Source organism: Eleutherodactylus coqui, chromosome 8 (genome assembly GCF_035609145.1).
Source record: "Eleutherodactylus coqui strain aEleCoq1 chromosome 8, aEleCoq1.hap1, whole genome shotgun sequence".
NCBI classification, from domain to species: Eukaryota; Metazoa; Chordata; class Amphibia; order Anura; family Eleutherodactylidae; genus Eleutherodactylus; species Eleutherodactylus coqui.
In genome coordinates, this window is record NC_089844.1 from 147,962,026 (window position 1) to 147,981,121 (window position 19,096).

At 45.1% G+C, this 19,096-nt stretch overlaps 1 protein-coding gene across 4 annotated transcripts in view; it reads left to right on the forward strand.

Moving 5' to 3' along the window:
• LOC136576983 (serine hydroxymethyltransferase, cytosolic-like) overlaps positions 1-17,959 on the forward strand; it is a 228,759-nt gene extending 210,800 nt beyond the window's left edge. Inside the window, exons 1-5 of one of the 4 annotated variants that reach the window (XM_066576663.1) lie at positions 3,845-3,922; positions 7,466-7,585; positions 10,636-10,782; positions 12,423-12,538; positions 17,873-17,959. In XM_066576663.1, coding sequence (XP_066432760.1) covers positions 7,512-7,585; positions 10,636-10,782; positions 12,423-12,538; positions 17,873-17,880 — 345 coding nt within the window. In that variant the 5' untranslated portion in view covers positions 3,845-3,922; positions 7,466-7,511 and the 3' untranslated portion in view covers positions 17,881-17,959. Of the gene's footprint in view, positions 1-3,844; positions 3,923-7,137; positions 7,197-7,465; positions 7,586-10,635; positions 10,783-12,422; positions 12,539-17,872 lie in introns of those variants that run through there. The other 3 variants (XM_066576662.1, XR_010786428.1, XR_010786427.1) reach the window with 3 other exon arrangements.
• Positions 17,960-19,096: the final 1,137 nt, after the last annotated feature.

Genomic DNA, 19,096 nt, shown 5'->3' on the forward strand with positions numbered 1-19,096 from the left:
AAATGACCCCATTTTGAAAACTAGACCCCTTAACGCGTTCATCTGGGGGTGTACTGTGTATTTTTACCCTACAATTTTTGAATAGATCTAAGCAAAGCAGTAGGAAAAAATTATGATTTTCATTTTTTGGGCAATTGCATCAATTTAAAACAGGTTTTTTTGAACAGCACACATAAATGAAGACTTTCACCCCAAAATGGATACCCCTGTTTGTCCCGTGTTCAGAAACATACCCATTGTGGCCCTAATAGACTTACAGGACACATGGCTAGGCCTACAATGAAAGGAATACCCGTCGGATTTCAGGGTACAACTGAATAAATTCCAGGCCCCATTGCCCACTTATAGAGCCATTGAGCGGCCAAAACGATAAAGAACCCCCACAAATGACCCCATTTTGAAAACTAGACCCCTTAACAAATACATCTAGGGGTGTACTGTGTATTTTGACCCCACAGTATTTTTGTACAATGTACATAGGAATGAAGACATTGACCCCAAACGTGTCCCGTGTTCAAAAACATACCCATTGTGGCCCTAATCTACTTACAGGAAACATGGCAAGGCCTGTAATGGAGGGAACACCCGCTGAATTGCAGGGCACAACTGAATAAATTCCAGGCCGCATTGCTCATTTGTATGGAATAAAAATTGACTCCCTAAAATATCCCCCCCCCCCCTCCGCGCCCTTTTTGGCGTTCCCCAAATCTTAGATAAAAGTAATAATGCGAACTGTGTGATATTTCCGAAGACAGGGGTAATTACAGAGGCTGGTTGGAATGGGCCCATGGTGCCATAAAACCGGGTATCTCCCCTCCTCTCATGCTTTTTGGGGGTCATTTCTTGACCTCAGTGGTGGGTATGGGGTGTAAAAAGTGGGGTTCCGTGAGTCTCCGTAAGCTTGATAAGGTGCGGCAGTCTCACACAGAAGACGCTCAACAAGCTGCTCCTGGAACTGCAGGAAGGCGAGCGTTCCCGGGGTTTCTTGTAAATTGCGTATTACAGGTAGCGGTCTGAATAACGCCGGGCTCACACAGCCGTAGGTGGAACCTGCTTGCAGAGGCCCGCAGCGGATCCCAGCTGTGAGCTCGGCTGTGACCCTGCGTAAGGCCGCTTAATGTACTGCACATAACTGCGTACTCACACAGGCGGTCATGCGCAGTACACCTTTTTTTTTGTTTGTATTTCCCGCACCGTCGCTTAGCGATGACGCGGGTACCCGCAGCCCGTACACAATGTAGTAGCATATCGATTGGATAGCGCCGATCGCATTGCCGGGGGGACTGCTCGCAGCCCGGGATGACAGCTCCATGCTGTCGGCTACCTGCGGGCACCGACAGCATGGAGCTGTCACTTCCAGAGCCTGAGGGGCATTAATCCTAAGAGGACGCATAATTCTACATAGTTTCCCGATGGGGCCGTCACTAAGGGGTTAAAGGGGTGAAATCTGCTGTGGATATGCACCAAAATACGCATCAAAATCCACAGAAAATGGTACAGAAAATCCACACCAAATCGGCCGTGTGTGAGCAGACCCCAAGGTGGGCCGCTGCTCATGGGCCGGTGCTCTGTGCTTGGCCAGCCAGCCCCTGCTGAGCAGAATAGTCACACGGGCTCTCGGCTCGGGCCCCTTTCTACAATTTGCTTTGGGTCTCTTCAATGCGTTTTCTTCCTACTTAAAGCAGCGGCAGCGTTTAGCGCCGTTTTCTGTTATTCGCCCGTTTCTGTATCACTTGGTTTATTTCAGAGGAAACAGGAATTCCGTCTTGTTGTTCTTCCCTATTGGACAGATATGGATCGGTGTTTGTCCAGTGAGATAAAATATGCGGAATCCAAAACCTCAAACATGATGACGTCCGGCTGTAATGTCACCTGCGACATGTCCGTATGGCGGATACGTATTGTGGGCGTGTTATAATAGGCGCGTCTCAGACCAGCCTTAGGCCGCTGTCACACCAGCGGAAGAGGATTTGCGTGTGCATTCGTGCGTGCAAAAAAACACGCAACGATGCCCGCAGCCAATGAAACGGCCAATCAGTGTAATGAGGTCACGATGTGTTCTTTTCTTTTGCAAATGTGGAAAAAAAATAGAGCGAGCTGCGTTTTTTTTCTGAAAGATGCAATTGCGCAAGCAAAATCCGCACTTGTGCGTGAACGCATATGGGATCTATTTTCTGTATATTGCGTGCACAAAATGTTCATGCATATATGCCCGTTTGTAACCAGCCTTACGCCGAATGCCCACCGAAGGATTTTCGCTGCGGTATTCGTGGCCAGACGCCCCCCCACCACCACCACCACAAATTCCGCAGCAATGTCCGTCCGTAGACATACTAGGTCAAAAGATTCTCCGCAGCCCACGAGCGGAAATCATCTGCGATTATTCCGCTCACGGGGGAGAATCGCAGCATGTTTTATTCTGTGTGGAAAATCACACGGACGGCTTCCATTGCAGTCAATGGAGGCCGCCCGTCCCGCGATACTTCCGTTGTGAGCACTACAGAAGTATCACGGGAATCCACGTCACAGCCCAGCGCCGGCGCGTCATGTGCTGCACTGCGCATGCGCGCCCCCTCGCAGGCCGAGACACTCACGGACAGGTGAGTATGGGTCTCTGGGGGGCACTGGGTCTGATTACGCTGCCAGATTACACATTCGGAATCCGACGCGGGCATGAGGCCGTAGGCCGGAGTCACACGGGCGCATGTGCGCGTTCAACGTTTGTGCGTGCAATATGCAGAAAATAGAACCCGTTGATTTCCCTGGGTTTGCGCACAAGTGTGTATTTTGTGCACGCAAACACACAGCATGCTCTATTTTTCTGTGCATCAGCGCAGGAAATGAAAATATTTGGCGCACATTAATTTGGCAGTTGCGCGTGTAAATACGCAATTTTCATTCCACAAAAACACATACTGGTGTGAATCCGGTCTTGCAATGGGACCAAAGCCCTCGGAGTGGGGTACAATACATAGTAACACTGCGCACATTAAGGCGATGTCCGCACGGCACGGATTACGGTGGAATGTCCGCAGCCGATCCGCAGGGGAAAATCCGCATCAGAAGGCACAACATTTGGGGAGGATTTTAGTGCAGAATTCACCCCCATCTGACGAGGTGAATCGGCGCACAATCCGGCGCTATAATTGGCATTCGGCGGACCCACAATCCCCTCCGCAGGTCAATGTCCGCGGCGGATCTTGTCCCCGGCGTGTGGATGATTGTCAGTGCGAGGGGCCATGTGGAACATCCACGGCAAATCCGCTGCGTGTGAACATGGCCTAAGGCCTCTCACACGGGCGCAGTTAGCTGCGTGCCAGGAGGTATGCAGTGACATGGGTAATTGCGTGCCGCCATGCCCCGTACCCTGTGTTGGTGGGTATGTGTGCCAAGATGTGACGCGCCATGATGTTTTTGCGCACGTATTTCTCCTGCTGAGTCACAGTAAAGTCTATGGGAGATCGGACCTGCATATTACACCCACAAACTGCAGACGTAATACACAGTGACCAGACGCTGGGGGGAGGGATTGCTAGTCCAGCAATGTCCTGCCCTCTTCTGCCATTAGAGGGCCTTTCTGAGGTAATATCCTGCACATGGTGTCCTGCTGTGGCCCCCCTGTGCTGCAGCTGCCGGGGCCCCTGCACGGACAGCAGGAGATTTATCACTCTCTCACATTCTCCCTCGTTCATCCCGTCTGTCACTTTGACAGAAACTGCGTTTTCGCGCGTGAAATTTACCGTCCTCTCATTGGCTGGTGAGAAGGAATACTTGACAGTGATTGGTCAATCGCTGCATCAGCCTCTAGATGATTGGACAGTGAGTTTTCGGCGCCCAGCTAGGGTTGTCAGGCTGTGTGCCGGGTTGTACGGCGTGAGAGAGAAGGTCGTGCGGCCGGGAGCAGACACGGGGCAGCGGAGAGGTGAGTGACCGGGGAGGGTGTACGGGGGTCAGCCCGGGGGTCCACAGAGGAGCTGGGGGCAATGAGGGGTGCGCGGGCCAGTCGCACTGTGATGTAAAGTTGTGTCTGTCCGTGGGGTCACGTGAGGTGGTATTCACACGTGAAGGATGAGACCACATATAACACCCGGGAGGAGCTGCGGACGGGGAGGGAGGTCTGCCTCTGCGGACGGGGTTTGTCGGAGAGTGTTCGGCCTCTTTCCCGGCGGGCGGGGTTTGTCGTAGGGTGTTCGGCCTCTTTCCGGGCAGGCAGGTTCTGTCAGGAAGGGGGGAGGAGGTCGGCCTCTGCCCAGGTGGACGGGGGTTGTTATGGTACAGTTCAGTTGTGTGATTGCTGGTGAGCCGCAGCGGGTATGAAGGTTGGTCCCAACGGACCTCTTAACCCATTAAGTATGCCGCCCTATTTTTAATATTTTCGTTTTTTCCTCCCCCCTTTATCATAACTCCTTTATTTATCCCTCGCCCTCGCTGTATGGGGGCTTGTTGTTTTTTGCGGGACGAGTTATATTTTTCAATGGTGCTATTTAATGTACCATATAATGGACTGAAAAACGTTAAAAAAATTGTAAGTGCAGTAAAATGAAAAAAAACAAAACCCGACATTCCGCCATCTTTTAGTGCGTCTTGTTTCTACGGAGCACAAACTGCAACACAAGCGACCTGATAGCTTCATTCTATGGGTCGGTACGATTACTGCGATACCAAACTTGGATAGGTTATTTTTTTTTTCAAAGACATTTAATTTTTTTCAATTATTTTCTGCGGTCATCTTGTGCGCGCAATAACTTTTTAATTTTTCCGATGGCTCATTTTTTGCGGGAGAAAACTACAGGAAAAAGACTGTAGACCTGCGCTACTTTATATAAAAGATCAATAATGCATGTCTCAATAACCAATGTTTAGATAGAGACAGAAATTTTTTTTTATTTATACAAATAAAAGAAGGAGGTCTCAGCCTCATATAGTAGTAAAATAATACTTGCGGAATCCTATGCGACGCGTTTCGGCGTGGTACACGCCTTTCTCAAGCATACAGAACCATCAACAAACAGAGGTGTATATATAGAAGTACATAAATTACATACCTATTGCAAAGCATCATTAATCGCGAGTGAATTGCGGTGCGTGGTATGGGCGAAGGAAGAGGACGTGTTAACCATCGTGACGCGCTATGTTGCGCCACGGATGTGGCGTATGTGGCCGGCATCGGGGACCATAATGCGTCTCATGTATTTCGAAACCACGCCTCCCGGAGCGCGGCGGTGCGTTCCAATGAACGTTACACCTTACTGACTGACGGCGGGCGGCGTGATGACGTGACTCAGCGTGTCAGGTCATGTGTCACCGAAGTGAATAAGGAACGCAGCGCTGCGTTTCAAGGGACGTTAGAGCGGCAGATCGTGTGATTTGTAGTGGCACTACGTGCTGAATATATAAGGGGCTATTGATTATACAACAACGTTTTAAATAGAACGCTTCATGCGTTCTTAATCAAAGTGATATTATATTATTATGCATAGCTCAAATCACTTATGTGAATATAAGAAATAAAAAATATATAAATAATAATCATCACTTGATATATTGAGGTTGGAACTAATATATTCATAAATATATGTCCGATATATATATAAAATGTATTTACATATTAGTTAATATCATTTTTTGCGGGCTGTCCTGTAGTTTCTGTCAGTACTAATTCGGGATGCATACGACTTTTTGATCGGTTTTTATTGGGTTTTTTTTTTTGGATACAGGGTGACTGAAAGCGTGGATTTCTGGCGTTCTTTTTTTTTTTTTCGGACGACGTTCACCATGTGGGGTAAATAATGTGCTACATTGATAGATCGGACTTTTACGGACGCGGCGATACCAAATAGTATTTTTATTTTATTATTTACACTTTTTAATTCTAGATATGGCAAAAGGGGGGTGATTTAAACTTTTATAACTTTTTTTTTTTAACTATTAAAAAAACTTCATTGCTCTTTTTTTCACTTTACTTTTAAGTCCCCCTGGGGGACTGCAATATGCGATAGCATTACGTCATACTGCATTCTGACAGACAGCCTATCAAGCCACCCCGCGAGGATGGCTTAATAGGCTGTCTCTCAAGGCAGCCCTGGGGCCTTTCAGAAGGCCCCTGGCAGCCATGACATCTGCACGGTTCCCCCCGCAGGGGGGCTGTATGGGACCCCCGCTGTTCGGGGGCTTTAAATGCCACTGTCAGAATTGAAAGCGGCATTTAATTGGTTAATAGCCGCAATCGGCCAAACAGCTGATTGCGGCTATTGCCCGCGGGTGTCAGCTGTAGTAAACAGCTGATGCCAGCGCTGTATGCAGAGAGGTCGCCCCCCGCGCGCCCTCTCTGCATACATACCCGGACACTCCAGGACGTAAATGTACGTCCTGGAGCGGGAAGGGGTTAATGTACTGAAATTTTTTTAAAGACTTTCTAAATGGAGTAAAATGAAAACAGAAAGCCTACATTCCGCCATCTTCTGGTTTGTCTTGTTTCTGTGGCACAAAAACTGAAACAAAAATGACATAACTTTATTTTATGGGTCAGTAAGATGACTGCGAGGTTTTCTTTCTTTCTTTTTTGCTGTAGTAGTTTTATGTTTTTTTTGGGTTTTTTTTTCAGACATTTAATTTTTTAAAATCGTTTTCTGCCCCAGTCTTCTGACAGCCGTAACTTTTTTATTTTTCCGTCGACGCCGTTGTCCGAGGGCTCATTTTGTGCGGTACGTCCTGTAGTTTGCGATGGTGCCTTCTTGGAATACATACGCATTTCTGACATTCTGTACTATTTTTTTTATTTCAGACTTTTACCATGCGACATAAATAATGTGTTACTTTAATAGATCCGACTTTTACGGACGCAGCGATACCATATATGTATTTTTGTTTTATTACTTAGGTTTTTATTGTAAATATGGTAAAAGTTTGTTTTGGTTTTTTTTTTTTTACTTTATCACTTCATAAAAAAAAATGAGAAACTTTTTTTTCAAATTTTTCCTTTTTAGCCCCCACAGGGGACCACAACTGGCGATGCTTTACATCATACTGTGATCTGGCCTCCCCTCAGGGATGGCTTGATAGGCATTCTGTGAACACAGCCCTGGGTCCTTTCAGAAGACCTCCCGCTACCATGACACCAACACGGCTCCCTGTGATCTCATTGAGGGAAGGGGGGCAATAAGGGACCAACGAACATCGTTCAGGGCATTTAAAGGGTAAATACCGCCAATCAGCCGCGTGGCTGATTGCAGCCATTATCGGCGGGTGTCAACTGTAATAAACAGCTGGCGCCCTGCAGTGTTAAGGGGTTAAAGAGCGCTTTGCTTTGTGCCCTCAGAGCCCGGTATCTGGTTGTTTGGTACGGCTTCGCAGAGGATTACTCGGACCGGATACAACTCTGGGAGTAAACAGGAATGCTTCCATTCATTAACAGCAAGCAAAGATCTTGAAATGGTGCAGGATTAAAACTGTGTTTTTGTTCCAGGGGTGAAGTATCTGAGGCAGGATGATGGCCGACTCCCCGGTGATGAATGGCAGGCATGCCGATCTATGGGCATCGCATTACCAGATGGTCCTGGAACCTCTTGAAACAAATGATCCAGAGGTAAGACATATGAGACGCTGCGCTCTCACTGCACTATAGGCGCTTCTACACAGAAGACGGATCCTCTGCTGGCTGTAATGAGCGACTGACAGTATAGCTGCCCATCAGTCCTCGTTCTGCCGCTCGCGGTACGGAGGATCGCTAGTATTGGGACGACCGGTCGCTAGTATTGATCATCCTTCACCAGCAGCATCTCTTGTCAGCAGCCGTCCCCCTAATTACACGGAGGATGTCCTGCCGACGAATGACCATTTTTATGCCCCCATGAAAGACCCAGTCAGCCGGTGAGCGAGCGTTCTGAATGTTCATCAGCTGATTGGGGCGCATTCAGGCGGGCCGATGATCGGGGAGATAAACCTTCTGACAAATGTGTGTTCCCATGTAAAAGGGTCTTAAAGAATGAGCTGCACATCCAAGACTCCAAGGTATCTTGGTTCCCTACATCGGGTAATAGATGCTGGGCGCTGACCACTAATGGAATCTATTATGTTGGCCATCGCAGTTGTCATCCAGCTTTCCATGGATTCTGCATGTCATGGACACCTGCGTTATGCCGTGTTACACTCCACAGTATTGGAGGTCTTTGTGTCATTCAGGAAGCCTTCACATGGGTGAGAAAATCACGTATTGCGAGACGCACAAATCTCGCACGAGTATGAACTCCGTTCTTTTGACCCGGGGTAATATAGATGAGTTTTATTATTTTGCTCTCCTCCCCTGCTGTCCTATATTTGGGTGTTCCCTCGGAACGCCTCACCCGTTGTTTTCAATGGGGCCAGAAAGATCACACAGCGTGCGATGCGAGGTTTCCCATTGGATCACGACTGTACTGAAGTCATGGGAGGCGTTTTTGACACGAAACGCCTAGCATCCGCGGGGACATCGCACAAGCGTGATATCGGGACGAGCTTCCTTGCCTGAAATATCGCTCAGCTGTGTGAAACTAGTCTCAGTGGGGAAACTAAAGCTAGATGTAACCCTCCTTAAAGTGACCCTCCAGTCCTAGACAAACAAAGATGGCCGCACCGGTTCTCTGACTGTCTGCTGCACACTGTGCATTAGTACACATCGGTAGTCTAAAACACTACACCTGCTGTGATTGGCCAGTGTTGTCCACGGGAGCAGCGCTGACCAGTCAGAGCAGCATGCAGTGTCTCAGGATGTCTCCTTCACACCTGGAGGTTTGGATGTGGATTTTGAAACCAAAACCGGGTGAGGGTCATAAAGGGTAGACTAAAGGACGGGTTCAGTTTCTACCCTTTTTTTCCTTCATTTTGGTCGACTTCTGGTTTGAACAACTACACATGTGAGCACATCCTTAGACTGCGGCTGCATACTAACACACATGTGAGCACATCCTTAGACTGCGGCTGCATACTAACACACATGTGAGCACATCCTTAGACTGCGGCTGCATACTAACACACATGTGAGCACATCCTTAGACTGCGGCTGCATACTAACACACATGTGAGCGCATCCTTAGACTGCGGCTGCATACTAACACACATGTGAGCACATCCTTAGGCTGCGGCTGCATACTAACACACATGTGAGCGCATCCTTAGACTGCGGCTGCATACTAACACACATGTGAGCACATCCTTAGGCTGCCCCGCATACTAACACACATGTGAGCGCATCCTTAGACTGCGGCTGCATACTAACACACACGTGAGCACATCCTTAGACTGCCGCTGCATACTAACACACACGTGAGCACATCCTTAGACTGCGGCTGCATACTAACACACATGTGAGCACATCCTTAGACTGCGGCTGCATACTAACACACATGTGAGCACATCCTTAGACTGCGGCTGCATACTAACACACATGTGAGCACATCCTTAGACTGCGGCTGCATACTAACACACATGTGAGCGCATCCTTAGACTGCGGCTGCATACTAACGCACATGTGAGCACATCCTTAGACTGCGGCTACATACTAACACACATGTGAGCACATCCTTAGACTGCGGCTACATACTAACACACATGTGAGCACATCCTTAGACTGCGGCTGCATACTAACACACATGTGAGCACATCCTTTGACTGCGGCTACATACTACCACACATGTGAGCACATCCTTAGACTGCGGCTGCATACTAACACACATGCGCATCAGATAGTCATAGCGGCTCGCCGTCTGTCCAGGGCTGGAGGGTCGCTTTAAGGGAGTATTCCTATATTATACACTGGTGATATGTTGGTAATGTAGGTCGGCACTTTACCATCTCTGGGCTCCTCGCTGGTGGATGAAGTGACTGCAGCACTGATCTAGCACTGTGTCCCCTTTACTGCTTATCCGTGCCCAACAGCGCCCTCACCAGGCATTGTGTGGTCACTTATATAAAGCTGGTACACTTCCCTCACAGACAGTCCGGCTGCCTGACGATCAGGTAGATTCCTATTGGCCTTGGATGGGAGTATTCTTGCCCTTAGATTATCATATTTCCAGGCTACGAGGGGCTGAATTATGAGAATGTCCGCTGCATTAGGCTGGGTTACATCAGAGTTGTCATTTCCAGTTTTCTGTTTCATCGTTGGAGAATAAACTGAAAGTGCTGGAGAGCCGGATCATAAGGTATATATGGAACGGCATCAGAATGCCCAAGGAATGCAGCAGAACATCAGTTCCAGGTTGTTCCACCCCGGGCTTCACAACACACCCACAATACCCCGGATGTCGGCATCTGCGGGCAACCTTTATCCAGTCAGGAACACGTACAAACGATGCAACGTTTCACCTCCAAGATGGCCTTTCTCAAGCATGGTGTGCTTTAAGAAGGCATTCTGAAGCTGAAACGTTGTGTCTTCTGTATGTGACATCTGGGTATTTGTGGATGTGTTGTGGAGAGCTGGATCCGTCACCTGATGGACACCGGTGGTGCCCGCTGGACTTTATTGCCCTATAATGTGGTCTGTCTGGTTCCGTTATGGCGTCCGTCACTTGACCAGAATAAATGGCACCGTGTGCTGGACTAAAATTATTTTAGGGAATTGAGTATTTATCATAAACTATTTGACTTTTTATTGACAAGGGTGTATGAGATTATCCGGAAGGAGAAGCAGCGGCAGCGCTACGGGCTGGAGCTCATCGCCTCCGAGGACTTTGCCAGCTGTGTAGTTTTGCAGGCTCTGGGCTCCTGTATGAACAACAAGTATTCAGAGGGTTATCCAGGACAGAGGTGAGTGGGTGACACCAGTGCATCTCATCATAATGGGCAGGGCTGATCACATAGAGACGTGTCCGTTATGATGAGGACCAGGCCTGTAAAGGAAATGCCAACTGCTGTGTGTGTCTGGTATCCTTGGTGTTTTGTTTTTCCTTGAATTTGTATAGTCATGGACTAATACAAGACACATTCTAAGGGTGGTTTCATGTCTGCATCAGGACCTCCAGACGGAGGTGTCCTCACAGATGTGGTTGCAAAGCCGGGTAGCTGGGTGGAAAGTGGACAGACCCCATTATAGTCAATGGGGTCCGCCCGACACTGTTTGGTTCCATCCACAGGCGGACCCCTTGGGCTGCGGGGTTTCTTCTTTTCTGTTTCCCAACCAGAGGAGGACATTGGAATCCCCAGCGCAGATGTGAAAACACCCGTAATGTTACTTAACTGTGTTCTTACAGAAAGCCTTGGTGGTGGCGACAGACAAACTGCCTGTATAATAGAGAAGGTTATTGCTGCTGTACACAGTATTGACTTCCATGGACGGTCCCAAGTTACAAACTTGTCTCCTATCCATGGCATAGGTGATTAAATGTCTGATTGGTGGGGGTTCTGAATTCTCGGACCCCTGCCTATCATGAAAATGCAGGTCTTGTGTCCCCCACTGTATGAATGGAGCAGCGATCAAGCATGTGGGCTGCTGAGGCTAGCAGGGCGTGTGCGCGACTGCTACACCGTTCTTATGGGAAGCCTCAGTCCCCTCTGTTTTTGTGATCTCTGCAGATCCCAGAAGTCAGACTCTCACTGATCAGACACTTATCCTCTATCCTGTGAATAAGGAGATAAGCCTATATCTTGGGACAACCCCTGTAGAGAGGGTTGCCCTTGTGTGAGATCCCTTAGACAATCCCCCATCCCAGAGAGACCCAGCTAGGAGCCCCTCATATTGAGTGTTAGAGCTGCCTTACTTAAAGGGTATGAAGAATTTTGCAACAAAAATGTCTGTTCCAGTACATCGGAAATAAAAATGTACCTTCTCTTTTGCCAATAATATGGATTTAACAATCTCTTGCTGTTTTCTGCATACAGCGATATTCGGGTTATGTGACTGCTGTGCAACAGTATTAAACTAACCCTGCGTTAGGGAGCTCTTCCATCGGCCAATTCTTGGCTACTTGTAACGTGTGCTGGTCGGCAAAGCATTGTGATCAGCGCTTCATCACTGCGTTCACACACGGCAGATGATTGCATGAAGACTAACAATTGATAGTATGATTGTCCAGCTGGCGCTGCAGATTTTAGTGCAGTCGGCACAAGAATCAATGTCGCCATACACGCAACACGTGGATTTTGGTGTGTTTTTCACAGCCTCTTTTGAAGGGGTGGAATTCATACTGAATATCCACAGTATAAGCTGACATGCTGCGGACTTAAAACCGCACCACATATCAGTTCTGTACTGACTTGTGCAGATCTTTATGCACCATGTGGAAGAGGTTTACATCTCCTCCACGCGGCTCAGACTGGAAATGCTGTGGATCTTCTCTTCAGAAATTGTGCAAAATTTACACCTTGTGTGAAGCTCCTCTAGCAGGCGCTATACTACACTAGGACACCAAAAAGAGGGTCTTCATGTTCTCTCCTGCCTCTACTGACAGGTACTATGGCGGCACGGAGCACGTGGATGAGTTGGAGAGGCTGTGCCAGAAGAGGGCTTTGGAAGCCTACAGCTTGGACCCACAGAAATGGGGGGTGAATGTGCAGCCGTATTCAGGTGAGTCCATGAAGTAATATAACATGCACATTCACTATTTACTGCACCCATAGATTGTAATGGTGCGTATTACACACCAAAAAAAGACGTGCACCTAATATATCTGTGAAAAACGTAGGTCCGACTGGCCCAATGTAAATCAATGGGGTTTTTAATGTATTCTAGTAGTTATATTCTTGTACATAGGGGGCAGTATTATAGTAGTTATATTCTGGTACATAGGAGGCAGTATTATAGTAGTTATATTCTTGTACATAGGGGGCAGTATTATTGTAGTTATATTCTGGTACATAGGAGACAGTATTGTAGTAGTTATATTCTTGTACATAGGGGGCAGTATTATAGTAGTTATATTCTTGTACATAGGAGCAGTATTATAGTATTTATATTCTTGTACATAGAGGGCAGTATTATAGTAGTTATATTCTTGTACATAGGAGGCAGTATTATAGTAGTTATATTCTTGTACATAGCGAGCAGTATTATAGTAGTTATATTCTTGTACATAGGGGCAGTATTATAGTAGTTATATTATTGTACATAGGGAGCAGTATTATAGTAGTTATATTCTTGTACATAGGGGGACAGTATTATAGTAGTTCTATTCTTGTACATAGGGGGCAGTATTATAGTAGTTATACTCTTGTATATAGGGGCAGTATTATAGTAGTTATATTCATGTACATAGGAGGCAGTATTATAGTAGTTATATTCTTGTATATAGGGATCAGTATTATAGTAGTTATATTCTTGTACAGAGGGGGCAGTATTATAGTAGTTATATTCTTGTACATAGGGGGCAGTATTATAGTAGTTATATTCTTGTACATAAGGCATAGTATTATAGTAGTTATATTTTTGTACATAGGGGGCAGTGTAATAGTAGTTATATTCTTGTACATAGGGGGACAGTATTATAGTAGTTAAATTCTTGTACATAGGAGCAGTATTATAGTAGTTATATTCTTGTACATAGGGGGCAGTATTATAGTAGTTATATTCTTGTACATAGGAGGCAGTATTATAGTAGTTATATTCTTGTACATAGGGGGACAGTATTATAGTAGTTCTATTCTTGTACATAGGGGGCAGTATTATAGTAGTTATATTCTTGTACATAGGAGGCAGTATTATAGTAGTTATATTCTTGTACATAGGAGGCAGTATTATAGTAGTTATATTCTTGTACATAGGGGGCAGTATTATAGTAGTTATATTCTTGTACATAGGGGGCAGTATTATAGTAGTTATATTCTTGTACATAAGGCATAGTATTATAGTAGTTATATTTTTGTACATAGGGGGCAGTGTAATAGTAGTTATATTCTTGTACATAGGGGGACAGTATTATAGTAGTTAAATTCTTGTACATAGGAGCAGTATTATAGTAGTTATATTCTTGTACATAGGGGGCAGTATTATAGTAGTTATATTCTTGTACATAGGAGGCAGTATTATAGTAGTTATATTCTTGTACATAGGGGACAGTATTATAGTAGTTATATTCTTGTACATAGGGGCAGTATTATAGTAGTTATGTTCTTGTACATAGGGGGGCAGTATTATAGTAGTTATATTCTTATACCTAGGGGGCAGAATTATAGTAGTTATATTCTTGTACATAGGAGCAGTATTATAGTAGTTATATTATTGTACATAGGGGGCAGTATTATAGTAGTTATATTCTTGTACATAGGGAGCAGTATTATAGTAGTTATATTCTTGTAAATAGGAGGCAGTATTATAGTAGTTAAATTCTTGTATATAGGGGCAGTATTATAGTAGTTATATTCTTGTACATAGGAGCAGTATTATAGTAGTTATACTCTTGTATATAGGGGGCAGTATTATAGTAGTCATATTCTTGTACATAGGGAGTAGTATTATAGTAGTTATATTTTTGTACATAGGAGGCAGTATTATAGTAGTTATACTCTTGTATATAGGGGGCAGTATTATAGTAGTTATATTCTTGTACATAAGAGGCAGTATTATAGTAGTTATATTTTTATACATAGGGGGCAGTGTAATAGTAGTTATATTTTTGTACATAGGAGCAGTATTATAGTAGTTATATTCTTGTACATAGGGGACAGTATTATAGTAGTTATATTCTTGTATATAGGAGCAGTATCATAGTAGTTCTATTCTTGTACATAGGAGGCAGTATTATAGTAGTTATATTCTTGTACATAGGAGCAGTATTATAGTAGTTATATTCTTGTACATAGGGGCAGTATTATAGTAGTTATATTCTTGTACATAGAGGCAGTATTATAGTAGTTATATTCTTGTATATAGGGGGCAGTATTATAGTAGTTATATTTTTGTACATAGGAGGCAGTATAAAAGTGTATACACCAAGCACAGGAGAACATTTAAGAACATGATAAAGGAAAGGATACACGTGATGCTTTGCTGGGGACTTCCATAATGATTACCAATATTGGTGATTCATCTGTATACATTGCCCTGAAGGTGATCTCACCCGTGATCTGTAGGATCTTTATTTAGGATGATTTGTGATCTCTCTGTATTGGAGACACATGTGGAATATTATATGTGTACACCTTGTTTTTAAGGAATATTATTAAAGGTTATATTTGAAAAAAATAATTTTTTTGTGTTCTTCTCAGTGATGGAATAGTTGTTATAAGGACCATTCGGCTGCGGTGATTTGCTTATGATTGAAATGGCAGGTTTTCTGTCACGGAGCATCAATACTGCCCCCTGGCTATTAGAGGCCAAATCAGTTTTCTCGAATAAAGATCTGGACATACATACTCAAGCTACTTTGATTAATTATGCCTTTTAAGAATCTCACTAGGACCTATAAGGAATGTATAAGGTCATGGTGGGAGGTGCAGAGGCTGACCAACTATTTAGAACACAAAATAGTACCTCACGGGCTCAGGGTTCACATTTTGCCACCACTAAAACGAAGAACGGGTCCCTTCATGACACGGTGGGAGAAGGAGGCCACTGAAAGCTCTTTTAGGCTCATGAATCTATTATTAGAGGAAGAGAAGATAAATCTAGAAAAGAAGAGTAAGGCTGCATTCACACAGGGCGGATTTGCCGCGGTTGTGCCGCAGCAGATCTGCCCGCGGCCGCTAATCTCTGGATAAGCCAGCCATGTGGACGAGGTTTCTCAGAAACCTCGTCCACATGGGATGGCCAATCCGCAGCGGTAAATCCGGCGGAAACCGTGGCTGCGGCCGCCGTAGCCGCGGTTTCCAAAGATTGAGCATGTCTGTTTTACTTTCGGTTTTTTGTTTATTTATGTCACGGCCGCGGTCTCCTTTATGGGAGAGCCGGCCGCAACGGAAAAGCATGCGGCCGGGCCGCGGCGGTACTCCCGGCGGAAATCTCACGGTTTTTGCTGCGGCCAAACCGCGAGATTTCCGACGGGAATCCGCCCTGTGTGAACCCTGCCTAAGACCTTAGAGGAAATGATTAAGGATACCCGGGGGTTCTCAGGAGAGACAGAAGATGAGAAAAAGGAGAAAACACTCAAACCTGCAATAGAAAAGTATACTGGATATCTGAGGGAACGGAAACCTCTTCAGTGCAATAGGGATCTCTGTGATCTCTGGTAATGAGTCATCTAAAGAGGGTCCTACCCAGAGAGACCTAGGGGTAGGGGTGGCACTATACCCAGAATGCGTGGTAGGGGAAGACTTAACTCAAATGGAGCATAGTTTTTAGACCCACTAATTTTGATTTATATGTTGAGGAATCGCGGTGGCATGAGGTTTCCTCAATAGCGGTCAATAGGTCTTCCTTCCTGAGAAGTCTGATCAATTCTCATGAGAGGCAATCGCACTCTGCACCCCCAGCCATGAAAGATGATTTACAGATCATCAATGTATCCTGAAGGGTCAGAGGTTGAGCAGGCAGTAACGAGGAAAGGCTTGTCCTTGATTCCTACTAATAAATTTGACTGTTCCACTTGGACCAAGGATGTTTCACTGTTCTTAAGAAAGTTACGCTGGCACAAGTTTGTTTGTTTTTTTTTTTCTATCCAGAGCAGGAAAAAAATGCTGAGTTGGGTCTTAATCCGAGTGAGCTGGATACTCTTACTATATTAGATGTGTACCTCTTGGGTTCAAAAAGAATTGCACAGCTTGCAGTCCGCCCGAGTGGGAGATAGAACTGTAGAGGGATTCTACATCCAAACTCGCCAGCTTCGTATCTGGTGATTATATGCCTTCAGCTGTTTGAGTACATCCGTGGTATCTCTCGTATAAGCTGGTAATGCCTCAACAAACGGTCTCAGGATAATATCTAGATACTTGCTAATTCCTTGGGTCAGAATGACGATCACCAACACTATGGGTCTACCTTTCAGTGGCGCCAAACCTTTATGTACCTCAGGTAGCCCATAGAAAGGCGCGATTTGAGGAGTTTGTGGATACAAATTCAAAAACTCCCTTTTCCCTATTAGGGAGTCTTCTTTGGCTGATGACAACATCTCTAAGTTTTTTTTGCAAATCCATCCATTGGGTCATATGATAGGTCTAGCTATGAAGTACTATCATTTAGGATACATAGACACATATCACGATAGGAATTCCGATCTAGTACCACAATGTTGCCCCCTTGTTGGAGGGCTTAATCATGATAGTTGCATCGGTTTCGATGGATTCTAGGGCTTTCTTCTCCCTTGCGGTTAAATTCTGATGTTTAAATTTCTCTTCTTTTGACAGCTTCAAGAGCTCCTCATCTACCATTACCTCAAATGTCAATAAATAGGGATGCCTTAGATTTGGGGGGGTTTAACCCTGAACTCTGGGTCTTCTCGGTGATAGTACCCTTGTACATAGCTTGCTAGTTTTTTGATTTGCAAGCAGGCTCTCTCCCAAATTCTTGCTCCGATTTAAGATCAAAAACTCTGGTTACGAGCCTGCTTGCAAGTCAAAAAACTCGCAAGCTGAGGCTCAAGGGGGTCTAATACTCACCTGTCACCAGCGTTTTGGTCCTCGGGATGGTCTGCGGCTCTGTTGCAGGCTGTAGCGTCCTCCTCCACGCCGACAGAGCATTGCTTTCTGGATGCAGGGCTTGAATGCCCCACCTCCAACAAGCTAATTCTGATTGGTTAACCAATCACAGCCATTCAGTGTGAAAAAGTAGCCAAAAACAAAAAAATATTACAATTTGGTATTGGCATAATCGTACTGGCCTGTAGAATGACTTTATTACATTGTGTATACTGCTCAGAGAATGCAGTGAAAAATAAAAATAAAAACATGCCATAATTAGATTTTGTTTATCTTGGCCCTAGAAAAAATGAAATAAAAAGCGATCAAAATTTTATATGTTCCCAAAAATTAGATAAATGAAGACTAGAATTCATCCTGCAAAAAACACGGCCTTCTGGAGCGCTGGCAATGGGAAAATAACATGAATACGGCTCTAGGAATGTGGAGGCACAAAAGGAAACCTTTAAGAGAGAAAAATATGTTTTAAATGTACATAAAAAACAGTATAAACCTGGTATCGCCGGAATCGTGTGACTCAGAGAATAAGGTTATCACATTATTTATTCTGCACGCTGAACGCCGGAAAAATGAAGTCCAAAAGACAAATGGCAGAATTTCTTTTTTTCCCTCCCCTATTTTCTATAACTTAGGGAGGAAAAAATTAATAAAACTGAAAGATAAAGTAATGTTCCTAAATGTTGTGTGAATGTGGCCAGAAGCAGAATAATGGCGTCACTTCAGCTCTACGGCGTCACATCTCACACCATGATATAAGGATATCCATATAGTGAACCTGCAGCTACATCTGTCACCATGGCGACAGCATCTGTGACCGACCAATAGGATCGCAGCATTGGTGTTTGAAAGTCTTCCAACTGTCACTTGTGCTCAGTCTGTTAGAGCTCAGCAGTGAGTGACGACGGACAGCCGCACGTTTCTGCGTGATTTCAGGTAATGGAATGAAGTCTCTTCTATGTACTAAGACAGTGTTTCCCAACTTTGGTCCTCAAGCCCCCAACAGGTCATGTTTTCTGGATTTCCTCAGTATTGCACAGGTGATATGATTATTATCAGTGCCTCAGACATTCCAACAGGTGTTCTCACTATAGGATATCCTGAAAACATGACCTGTTGGGGTGCCTTGGGGACTGGAGTTAGGAAACACTGTTCTAAGGGGTTGTGCCAAGTTATAAAGTTATCCCAAATTATCAGTGGGGGTCCGATTGCTCCATTCACTCAGGGACTGACCAGAACTCTGTTCTTGGGATCGGTGGGTTTCCCAGCAGTCGGACCCCCGCTGATCATAAAGTTACCCCATCCTGTGGATCCTGTGAAGTGGGGGCTCTTTATAACTTGGCACAACCCCTTTAATTCAGAGTTCTAGAAATTTCCTGCTGGCTCTGTTGTATTATTTCCCTGTAATGTAACCCAAAGTACTTGTGGGTGGAGCCGAGGCGGTTATGTAATGAACATATATTTATCTCTATACACGGCTTATTTTCTGGGGTCCCATATTTTAGATGTGTTATGCATAGGGGGTTGTAGTCACTTTCACAAAACTTCTGGGGGAGTTCAA